At 63.1% G+C, this 11,743-nt stretch overlaps 1 protein-coding gene across 1 annotated transcript; it reads right to left on the bottom strand.

The window, feature by feature from the left end:
• Nucleotides 1-5,847: 5,847 nt before the first annotated feature.
• Nucleotides 5,848-9,538, bottom strand: E2F1 (E2F transcription factor 1). Its single transcript, XM_074920272.1, has 7 exons — nucleotides 9,344-9,538; nucleotides 8,676-8,766; nucleotides 7,867-8,086; nucleotides 7,266-7,418; nucleotides 7,005-7,119; nucleotides 6,686-6,890; nucleotides 5,848-6,432 (listed from the first exon to the last, which is right to left on the bottom strand). The coding sequence occupies exons 1-7, from the start codon at nucleotides 9,536-9,538 to the stop codon at nucleotides 6,182-6,184; spliced, it is 1,230 nt and encodes a 409-aa protein (XP_074776373.1). The 3' UTR covers nucleotides 5,848-6,181.
• Between the last annotated feature and the right edge of the window lie 2,205 nt (nucleotides 9,539-11,743).

Genomic DNA, 11,743 nt, shown 5'->3' with positions numbered 1-11,743 from the left:
CCCCGCGATACGCTGCCGTAGGGCGCGCGCCGCGGAGCCGGACTCAGAGTCCCAGCGGCTCCGCAGCCGCCAGGCAATTTTGCCTCCGCTGAGGGCCCGCCCCCTCGGCGATTCGGTTGGCCGCGGCCAGTGATTGGCACCGCAGGGCCGCGCCTGTCGTTGGCGGAGGGGAGAGGGGCGGGGCGGTGGCGGGGACGCGGCGGGGGCGCCGTGACCCGGGTGTGGGCACGGTGCGGTGGCGGCCGCCGCTTGCTCCCGGGGCCCGGCCGGCTGTAGGGCTGTCCCGGGCTGGGCCTGGTTGGACACAGCGCACCCCACTGCGCTCCCAGGTGGCTCCAGTGCGGCCCACGGGGGTCCCGGTGCAGCCCTGAGCTGTCACACTGTGGTGTGACCATCCCTGGTTGCCTCCGTTGGTCTGTTTGGCCACGTGTGGTCCCTGTTAGCCCCAGGGTAGCCCTAGTTGTCCCAGATGGTCCCAGTGTGGCCATGGGTGGTCCCAGTGTGGTCCCTGTTGGCCTCAGAGTAGCCCTAGTCCCAGCTGGGCCCAGTGTGGCCATGGGTGGTCCTAGTGTGGATGCTGTTGGTCCCAGGGTAGCCCTGGTTGCCCCAGTGTGGCCCCAGTTGGTCCCAGTTTGGCCACGGGTGGTCTCAGTATGGTTGCTGTTGGCCCCATGGTAGCCCTCGTTGCCCTGGTTGGTCCCAGTGTGGCCATGGTTGGTCTCAGTGTGGTTACAGTTGGTGTGGGATAGCCCTGATGCCCCAGTTGGCCCTGGGGTGGCCCTAGTTTGGCCATGGGTGGTCCCACTGTGGTTGCGGATGGCCCTGGGGGGGTCCCCCTGCCACCCCAAGTGGTTTCAAATGACTTTCCAGTGGTGCCAGCTACTCCATGCCCACAATGCCGGGGGCCTTTTCTCGGTGCTACTTCCCCCCAGCACAGTACGCCAGGTGTGACGGGGTTGTACCGATGGCACTGGGTCCCCAGTACCCTGAGAAGATGTAAAACCCCTTCATGCCCCAAACGGGGGCTGCAGGAGTGGGGGACAGGCTGGCTGGGGGAGAGGAGAAGGAGGCAGGAGCTGCCTCCATCCCTGCCCAGCACAGGCTCCCAGAGGCCTGTGCATGCAGAGAGGAACAGGACAGACACCCATGTCCATACCCCAGCCTGTCCTCAGACATTTTTACAAACAAGGAACAGCTAATTAGTTAAATAAACTAGATAAAGCTGTGCCTGGGCAGAGCTTCACACTGCTCCCAGGGTACATGGTGACTTCTTGGGGTGGTGGGATTCTTCCCATCCCTCTCGGGGTATCCTGGGGCTTTACTTATGGAAAGAGGTATGCACCAGTTTCACCTGGGTACAAAATCCCAGCCACACTTGCCTCCAACTGCACCACCTCTCCCTTCACATGGACCTCTTGAGGCCAACCCATTTTGCTGAGCTTGGCTTCTCTTAACCCAGGTCTCAAAACCAAGACACTTCCCTAGCCCAACGTGACCGAGCCGTGGCACGTGTAGTTTGCTCACTCTCCTCCTCCCCCAGGGAGAACCGGCTGCAAGCTGAGCCCAGAGCACTTGCAAGGATGCATCACAGTTATTTTTACCATCTCCCAGCTGCTCCGGGTGTGTGCAAGGGAAAAGAGGCGGAAAAAGTGCACTTGGGACCTGATGGGGGTATCTGAGGGTTTCTGGGGAGCACGTGCACCCAGCCCATGCAGCTGGGGAGACAGAAAGAGGTCCAAGAGCTGGAGCTGTCAAGCGTGGCCATAATCAAATCAAACTAAAATGGAGGCAGGCACTAGAGAAACAGGCAGGGGAGGCCCTACGGCAGCAGGGACAGAGCACCTTGCCAGGGAGTGTGGGAAGGGGCTTGGGCGATGGTGTGGCTCTGCCGTGGATCAAAGCAAAGTCCTAGGGGGGGGCCTCCTGCACTTCTGTGCTGCTAAAATCCATGCTAGGTCCCTATCAGGATGCCTCGGGGATGGCGTGAGTGTCTGGGTGAGAAGGAGCAGCTGCAAAGTCCCGAGGCCAGAGGCCAGAGCAAAACTTCTGCCGGCAGCAGGAGGCAGCGGTTGCCCCCAGCTCCTTCCAAATCGTCCCCCGAAAGCCAGGGGCAGGGAAGGCGGACATGGCCTTTGCCCAGGCCGGGGGGGGGGGGAACACCAGACCAGGGCTTTGCTCTGCTACCCAGGCACCGGGGGCACAGGACCACAGCCAGGAAGGAATTAAACGAAGCACCCACTTACTGGTGAATAAACGATGCTGCGCTTCACCTACCTGAGTTACTTTCTTGCAAAAGAAATTTGAGTGATTTTCAGAAGTGGAAATATTGAAGCGTGGGTTGGGATGCAGAAGCAAGGCAGGCAGTGCTGGCAGGGGCACAGCACCCCGGGCCAGAGATGCCACAGGGGCCTGTAGAGACCCCAAAACCTGCCTGGACCCTCCAAGGGGGATTAGATTAAAGGTATGAATTCTGGCAAACTTGATACTGTGTCAGCATCTAATGCTGCCCCTCAGCCACTGCCAGCCTGTCCCAGAGCTCGTCCCACTGCTGGGCTCTCCTGACTCCTCCGAGCCCATACTTCTCAGCATGGGGACAGGAGACCCCACAACTGCCTGGGCTCAGCAGCACATCTGCATGTGGCATAGCTCAGCCTGCAGATGCGTGCCCACCTGCTGCACCGTTTGCCAGTGCCAATGGAGCTGCCACCACAGCCAGACGGCACCGGGCACCCCCAGAGCTGGACGGGCACAGTCCCGACAGGGTTCCTGCCAAAGAATGGCAGATGGGAGCGAACAGGAGCCAAGGACACATGGGGCACACAGGATGTGTGCAGGGTGACCACCTCCCACACCGTGTCTGCTTCACTTGACAAAGAAAAGCATCTGTGGTGCAGATAGCTCATAAATTTGGGCAGTGCCCGGGGCTGCTTCCCAAAACCGCCATGTGCTCTTTGGAAATGAGAGCCCCTACACAAGCTATCATCAGATCTTTCTCCAGCAATTTGAAATAGCAGGAGGGAAGCCCTTCAGCTGCATCATGAATCATCCCTGGGAGGCAGAGCGGTTATTTTTATGGTGCTCTGGCTCGTGTGGAGCCGCCAACGCATTCCCCCTGAGATGGGCTGCGCTGCCGCAGCGGGGGATGTGTTCCTGTCCCTGCCGGGAGGCTGCTTTCATGGGGACCAGGAGTCCCAAGGGCTCATCATCCCATGAGGCTCCCTATTAGGGGAATGTGATGGTGAATGCCATCAGAGAGGTTCGCCTTTGCTCAGAGGAAAAGGGAAAAGCTGTGCTGTGACCAAGAGTTAGCTCGCTCGCAGGAACAGTCCTGCAGAGCTAAGGATGTTGGTGTAAGTCCTCTTCTGTCTCCCTGTGCCCACTGGCTCCCCTGAAAGCCAACCTTCCCTCTCGCTGGGGTCTCTGGCCTTTGGGCAGCAGTGCAGATCACCGTCACCCTCCACGAAAATGAAACTAAGAGGGGGAGTGGAGGAGCGCTGGATCTTGCTAAGCACAGGAGTGAGGATGTGTTGGCATATGGTTGGGCTTGGCACCCCACTGTAAATCATGAAAGCTTCAGCACCTCTATCACCTCAGGTGACAAACATCGACCTTGCAAAGAAGGATGCAGCAGGCAGGGAACCAGGGGTCCATGTCCAACCCACCCTGGTCTCCCTGTCCCCCTGCCCCTGGCTCTGTGGGGCAGGAGCCCCATGGACCAGAGCAGCACGAGAGCTCTTCCAGTTTAATTGCCCAAAAGAGCCCCATTTGATGGGGTGACAGTGTGACACAAATCACTGGCTCCTCCCACTCGAGCACAGGGGACAGACAGGCTGTGTGTGCCACTGCCCTCCTGACCGTTGGGTTTTGGGATGGCATGGCATGCTCCCCTCCTTGCCAGGGCCCCGGCTGGCCCCACTCCTGAGCCCTGGCCAGTGCCTGGGGCTGCAGGGAGGAGGGCTGAGAGCAGGGCAGCTGGCACCACGACGGTGCTGAGCTGTGTGGTTTGCTACCCCACACCAACACACTGCTATCCATGCGTGTCCTGAAGCAAGAACAGTCCAGTACTGTGGCAGTACGACGAGCTGGGGACAATGCAGGGATGGGGACAAGAGGATGGAGGCAGCAGCGATGGGCTTGTCGTGCCACCCCAGCACCCACCGGCAGCCTGGCCGGAACCCGGGTTCCCATTCCCTGCAAAAGCTGGCACAGGAGCAGGGTGAGCTTATGCAACATGATCCAGGGTGAAGTATTTATCAGGCTGTTTAAAGGGAAAACAGGCAGGAGGCCAGGCAGAAAGAGGCAGTGAGTACTCACACATGGGAAGGAAGGGGCACATCCCTGCCGGCCACTTGGGTGGGGGCCATAGCCCCCCTCAGCCCGCTCCAGGCTGCCAGGGAGCCCCTGGAATCTCCAAGCATCCCTCACCAGGGGCCCTCAACATCCCCTGATCCCCAGGAAGGATCCTCCACAGAGGGGGTAGGGGCATTCAGGGTCAGGGCTGCCACTTGCAGCCAGCTCATCCCCAGTGAGCAGGGACACAGGAACCTCAAACTTTGGGCCACAGAGTGGTGCTGGAAGCTGCATTCAGGCAGGACAAGGTGGTGCTGGAGTGAACAGGGGAGCTGGGAAGTCACAAGGAGCCTGCTGGGGTGGTGGATGTGTGGACTGGTTTCACACAGGCCCCACGTTGCTTTCCTCCTCCCCGTACCCCTGTGCAAACACTGCCCCAAAACTGACGGGAGGGGAAGACAGGGAAGGGAGCCAGGCAGGAGAGGAGCTGAGTGGGCACAGGGGCTGCCAAAAGGAGCGAACTCCCCCCCCAGAGCCATGGCCATGTCCCCCTGGGGTACACCCTCTTGGGGGGTGCAGAAGGTGGCAGGATCAGCCCCAGCTCCTGGGGAATGTGTGGAGTTGAAGGGGGGAAAAAAAAAAAAACCAAACAAGGCCCAAAGCACTTCCTGTAACACCAGGCAGTGACATACCTGCTCATGCATTTCAAGTTCAAAATCAAGCACCACCCCATCGCCCCCAAATAACCCCAAACCCCTTGGTTTCTCAGGCTGAGGTCCCCACCACCCCTAATGCCCCCAGCTCCCTGAATGCAGCCCTGTGCCAAAGGCCAGAGTCAGTAGAAACCTTTATTAAACACGAAGCTCAGAGGAACACAAGCTTGTTAAAAGGCAGTAAAAGTGAAAGTGCGTCTCCAGCCCGGCCGGGACACCCCGCTCCTACCCTCCCAGCCCCAGCGGGCCAGAGAGGGGGAGACGGAGATGGAAGGCTGAAAGGCTGCGTGGGGAGGGGAAGAAAAGCCTGGAGACAGCAATGGGTCCTCGCCTGCAGAGATGCATCCCCCCTGGGCACCCCTGTGTCGCACCCCCGAGGGGGGACACACACGGTCCTGGGGCTGCCAGCCCCATCCAGCCCTGTCCCCCTCCCACAGCCACCTGCCACCGTGGTGGCTTCGCCAGCAGCCCCATTTTGGCCGCGAGCAAAGCTGGGACATGCCAGCGAGTCCCTAGCGGGACCCTCCATGTCCCCCCCACCAGCACCGTCCCCTCATTCCCTCCTGCCCCCCCCATGTTCCGGGAGAGCTCCCACACGCCATAAATAATAAATAAATACCCCACACTTAGCCGGGCTCTGGGGAGTCCCCCCCACGCAGGGGAGGGGGAGACAGCCCCAACCCAGCGCCCCCCACATCTCCACCACCCCCTTTCCAGCATGACGAAACCTCTCGGCACCCCTACTCTGCTGCACGGCCCCCCCCCCCACAACCCCCCTGGGAAATTAAAACACTGTCCCCAGGGGACAATAATAAATTAATCAAATCTATACACAGGACTGCTTAAAGCTCCGTAACAGGCACCTGGGGGGGGGCAGTGGCTCTGCCCTGGGCAGCCCCTCCCCATGTGATAAGGGCTTTGCGGGGGGTCCCCTGAAATGGGACCCCCACCCTGGCATCCCCCTCGTGGGGCTGGAGCCAGGGATGCCACCGGCTCCTGCTGGGCTGGGGGGTCTGGAGGTGGAAGAAGAAAATATTGCAAAAACAGACAGGGAGAGGAGCTGTGGGTGCTGCCGCTGGAGGGGTTGCCTGCCCTGCCCACCCTGCCTGCAAGGGCAGGAGCCCAGGGGTGGCCCCCCACACACACTTGGCAGCTCCCCTGAGCACCCCAGCAGAGCCTCAGAAGTCCAAGGGTGTGAAGTCCCCAAAGTCACAGTCAAAGAGCTCACTGATGCCCTCGCCCTCCTCCAGGCCGAAGTGGTAGTCCTGCGCCTGTGGCGGCGACAGGTTGATGAACTCGTCCGCCAAGAAACCCGAAAAATCCTCCCTGCTCTGCTCCAGGAGGGTGTCCATGGAGGCCAGCGGCGAGAGGCTCACCTCCTCTGCTGAGCACTTGCTGGGCAGCGCGCTTGTCCCCGGCAGCAGTGTTTCTGCTGGGATGGGAAGCAGCCGTAAAGCCCGCAATACGTGCCAAAAAACCCAAATAAGCAGGGTTTTTTTGGCTATGCAGAAGAACCTGCTTTCCCAACCCCCTGCCTTGCTGAGGTGTCTGAGCATCACCCCAGCTCCTTGCTTGTGCCAACAGCAGAGGGGATCACAGCTGCAAACACAGCAATAACCCCTGGCCAGAGCCACTGTGCCACCATCACACCAGCAACCCCATCCCCAACCCCAGCCACCCACCTTGCTCTCCGGGCAGCAGCGGCATGTTCACGTCCTGGGCAGGATGCAGGAGAGGAGAGGCTCTGGGCTGCGAATGGCTGGGAGATGACTCCCCTGCAGGAGCTTTGAAGGGGCTCTTGACAGGGCTACAGACCCCTGAGCTGTCCTCGGGGCAGAGGAAGACATCGATGGGGCCCTGAGTGCTTCGCACGGAGACCTGGAAAGCCTGGGGAAAGGGGAGACGAGTGAGACAAGGAGGGGCAAGGATGTCCAGGGGGCCTGGGCTGGGCTTTGCTGAGGGATGTGCAGACATGGGGAGTAGAGGGTGGCCCCAGCTCACCTCTGCTGGGTCTGAGACCTGCAGCTGGGTCTCCGGGGGGGCTTTGATAACCATCACCATTTGCTCTGAGGGGTCCACGATGCTGCGGAGATCCTGGCAGGTCACGTACGCTGCGGTGTGGCAGGTCAAGGAGCAGACACTGGGATGCTTTCACACAGCAGCAGAGCAGGCAGCAAAACACCCTGCCTGCAACATGGCTGGGCTCAGCTGCATCCCCCCCACACCCAGCCAGCCCCATCCCGGCCCCGCACCAAAGGATATTGCTGGTTGGCGGGGTCCTCGGTGAGCAGGCGCAGCTGTACTGTGCACGTCTGGATGAGATCGTCCAGCTGCCGCTCGGCCGCCTGCAGCTCCCGCAGCTCCTTCTCCAGCAGCCGGTGCCGGCCAGGGGCCCCCACAGTGGCCTGGCTGCCCCTGGGGAGCACCATGGCCATCGGCAGCTGAACCCCACTGCCCCCTCTGCCCCACACTGTGGCTGTTCCCATGCACTGTCCCCACCTGGGCCACCCCATAACCAGGGAATCAGCCTTGCAGGGCTTTCCCAGCAGGACACAGCCCTGGGGTCCCTTCCCTCAGTCTGGATGCAGCCCCCCCCACACCCCAGGCTGGCTCGAGGAGCCTGAGGGGAACTCACAGCTGACTCAGGAGCACCCATGCTGCTCGGGTGTCACCCGCATAGAAGCGAGGCCCTCACCCGGGGCCATGGACCATGGGAAGGGGGAGCCATCACTCCACCCCTGAGCAGAAGCTCCCAGTGACACTACTCTGAGCTTATCCTGCTCCACATGAGCCTGGCCCAGGCGGCTTCCCCATCCCAGGGAACAGCCAGCCACAGCCCCACGAGCCCAGCCCACGGACATACAGCCACTGGATGTTGTTCTTGGACTTCTTGGTGATGAGTTGGATGCCCTCCAGGACATTGGTGATGTCGTAGATGCGCCTCTTCTGCACCTTCAGCACCTCAGCTGCCCAGTTGAGGTCCACCACGCCATCAGGCGACTGGCTCAGCAGCTCCAGGAAGCGCTTGGTGGTGAGGTTCAGCGAGGTTTCGTAGCGGGACTTCTCCCCAGGAGACTTTGCCCCTGCAGCCACCGAGGACAAGTGCGATTTAGCCACAAGCGAAACCCAGTGCTGGAGCTGAGAGGTCCCAAAACACTTCCCCACACTTGCAGTGGCTCGTGAACCAGGACCAGCACCCTGAAACCCATCTGCTTCCTCAGGGCAATGGGCCGAGCTCCCCACATCCCCCAAGGGAAGAATGCTGCAGGGCCTGGCGCAGGCTCTGACACCCATGCTCAGTTGTGACCGCAAGCTGGGTTGTGGCACCAAAGTGCCAGGCAGGGCTCAGTGGGGAGATGATGGAGGGTACACCTGGGACGCTGCACCGACACTCTGCAAACAGCTCCAGCTCCATTGCACAGAGAGGGATGGAGCTGGTGTGGTGGCCAGCAAATGGGCAGGACAACTGTGCCACCAGCCCAAAGGACAACAGCACGGGCTGGAACAGTGGCCAGAAACAGCCCAGCCACAGGAACAGCCTCTCCAAAACAACACGAAGGGGAGAAGATCCCAGGACGAGCCTGGAGGCACAGCCCAGCCCATGGGTAGCAGCACGGGACGGCCAGACCCCTGCTCCAGGCTGGGGGGGGTCAGGGGGAGCGGGGCTGGTACCTTTGGCGGGGTTCCTGGCCTTGCCCCGGCCCACCGGCAGGCTCTCTGCTATGTACTGGTGATCTGTCTCCAAGTTCAGCTTCCTCTTCACCTGCGAGGGATGGGGCTCATCAGAGGGACGGCCCCGCTGCCCTCCACAGTGCTGGCGATTGAGAGCAGCCGTGAGGGCCCCCCCGAGAGCCCCCCCCCCAGGGCACAGCACCGCGGGTTGTGGGAGCTCCCGCTCCCGGCAGGAGAGGGTTGAGGGGAGCGGCTCCCCGGCTGCCACGCACGCCAGCGGGGATGGCGGGGCGGCTGGCCCAGCCCTGGGGTGCCCCGCCACGGTGTGGGGAGCGCCCCAAAGCAGGCGCGGGCCGCAGGAAGGGGAGGCAAAGCACGGCCCAGCGCCCGGGCGGCTTCCGGAGCGGCAGCCGGGGCAGGGCCGCGCTCGGCAGGTGGGCTACGGGGCACGGCCCGGCCCAGCAGGGGACGGCAGGTGACGGCCCGGCGCGGAGCAGGGAGCGGCCCGGCGTGGCACAGCCCTACCCGGCGGATCGCCCGGCTGGCCGCGGCCCAGCGCTGCGCGGCCCCATACCCAGCGCGGCCTCACCGGGCCCTGGGCTCCGCGGGCTCCGCAGCCCCCGTCCCCCGTCCCGGTCCCGCTCCCCGTCCCGGCCCCGGGGGGTTACCGGCGGGCGGCCCAGCGCGGGCCGTCTCGGCGCGGCGCCGGGACGGGCGGGCTGCGGCGTGGCGAAGAGCAGGAGGTCGGCGTCAGGGTGGCCACCGCCCGCGGGCTCCTCAGCGGCGGAGACGATGAGGAGGTGCGGGGAGGCGCTGCCCAGCAGCGCCGCCAGCCCCGCCGCGCCGCCCGCCGCCGCCGCCATGGCTCACATGGCTCCCAGGGCCGCCGGGCCCGGGGCGGCGGGCGGCGCGGCGGGCAGGGCGCGGGCAGGGGCGCGGCCCATGCCGGGCGCGGGGCCGCTCCGCTCCGCTCGGCTCCGCGCCCGCCGCCGTATTGTTCGGCGCGCCAGCCCCGCGCGCCTTTGCGCGCCAAATCCTTTTTGCCGCGAAAGCGGCGCGAGCCTCCCCGCCGCCCGCCCATTGGCTGCGCCCGCCGCCGGGCGCCGCGGCGGGGGGGCGGGAGCGGCGTCCCATTGGCCAGCGCCGCCGGAGCGACGGGCGGTGCCGCCCAACGATTGGCCGCGGACGGCGGCGCCCGACGCGCTGACAGGCGGCCAATCGGCGGCGCCGCGCCGAGGTGGGGGCCAATCGGGGGGCGGCTCGGGGACGCGGCGGGGGCGCCGCGTGGGTGCGGAGCGCGGTGGCGGCAGCGGGGGGGGGGAGCGGCGGCCACCAGCCCCCCCCGGCGTTCCCGTCCGAAGCCTCCCCGGCCCCGTGCCTTGCCCACCCGCTGTTTCTTTAAGCCTCGGGAAGAGCTGGCCACGCAACAGCGGCGTGCGCCGAGCGCTCTCCGTGCCCCGGGCCCGGGCTGCAGGTCCTGCCCCGTCGGGGTAACGGGCTTCCGGCTGCGGCTTAGCTGCTCTGCGGGTGGCGGCGGCGGAGAGCCCCGGCACACACCCACGAGCAAAGTTCATCTCGCCCCTCCCCGCGGACTCTGCCCACCCATGGGGCCCCGTGGGTTTGGGCTGAACGGGGTGTCCCAGGCTGCCCCCGGACGCGCCCCTTCCCCGGGTGGGGTGACGGTAACCGCAGCCTTGCCCTGGCGGGGGGCAGCTCGGCAGCAGCGGTGGGCGTCGAGGGGTGCCCGGCCGTGCCGGGGTGCAGCCTTCGAGCAGGTCTCTGCGCTGTGGGGAGCGTTCCCGGGGATGAGTTCAGGGTTGCAAAGCTGTCCCGAGACCACGGACGGGGTTGTTGGGCAAGTCTGGAGGCTTTGGGCTCCGACCCTGCTCGAGGGGCCCGGCTCACGCAGATGGATCGGGATGCTGCAATCTGCTGTGCCGTTTGCCGGGCGATTCACGGCATTTTGTGTTTCCGAATGCCGAACAGCTGTGGATCTCGGCAGCTTCTTCAGCACTAGTTGATAACCCCTCGCAAGGCAGCACAGAGAAAAAGCTCTGCTGGAAGCAAAATCTGCACTTGACCGTGCTGACAGCTATCTCGGGCGGTGGGACTGTGTGGGCAGGGGCGAGGCAGCGGCCGAGGGGGTGGCAGCCAGAGTCGGGAGTGGCCCTGCCACGCCGAGACATGATAGTCCACCCTGGAGACACAGCACAGGCGGCTCACACCATCAGCATCTCCCGCCTGCAGGATGCCGATAACTCTCCTGCCGCATGAGAAGGCAAAATTAAAAAGGAAAAAAATCTATACACCTTTCTAATAAAACTGCCGCGTTTAAAGATTAAGCCTTTCCCAGAGCCCAGAAATGTTGAAGCTCATGGGCAAAGTGTGGTGGCTGGGTCTTGGCCAGGCACCCAGAACCCCCCTGAGCCAAGTGCAGGGTTTAACCCCTCTGTGTCCCCCACAAGCTGCCCCATGCATCCCCGGGAGGCCCCACGGACGAGTACGGTGGCCCTCAGCCCGTTCCCGCCACCAGGCAGGGCCGTGGGCCGGTGCTGGCTCCCGCCCTGGCCCCGCTGCCAAATCCGACCTGCCTGGGATGCAGGAGATGGGGTGTTTTTTCCACCAGTGCGTGGGATGCAGGAGGCATTTGCAGGGCTGTGTTAACTCTGCTGCGGAGCAGATCCTGACACGCATTGCCTCTGCGCTGGCCTAACAGGTTTCAGGCTTTAAAGGATTTTATGCTGGATACTTTGGCAGTGGCTGCAATTGCCCTGCAGGACAGTCAGCACGGAGCAATGCCATGATTTCCCCAAATCCCTACATATCCTTAAATACGCTAGGAACATACTGCATGTCCGTGACCAATCATACCACCTCGCCATGCCTCATTTCTTCATCAGCAAAAAGCAAATAAAAACAGTGCTTAAAGGAAATTAATACAGTTAATTAATGCTTGGCCTTTCTAATATTTAAGGGCCCGCTCTTTGGAGCCCTTGCACTGCAGTATTATTACTGTGAAGCATAAGCAACAGTTAGACCAGATGTTTGCACACAGTTAATGTTTCTTC

The sequence above is a fragment of the Athene noctua genome, chromosome 16 (assembly GCF_965140245.1).
Source record: "Athene noctua chromosome 16, bAthNoc1.hap1.1, whole genome shotgun sequence".
Classification (NCBI taxonomy): domain Eukaryota; kingdom Metazoa; phylum Chordata; class Aves; order Strigiformes; family Strigidae; genus Athene; species Athene noctua.
The sequence above is the reverse complement of the archived record's forward strand: the minus strand, read 5'-3'. Positions and strand labels throughout refer to the sequence as shown.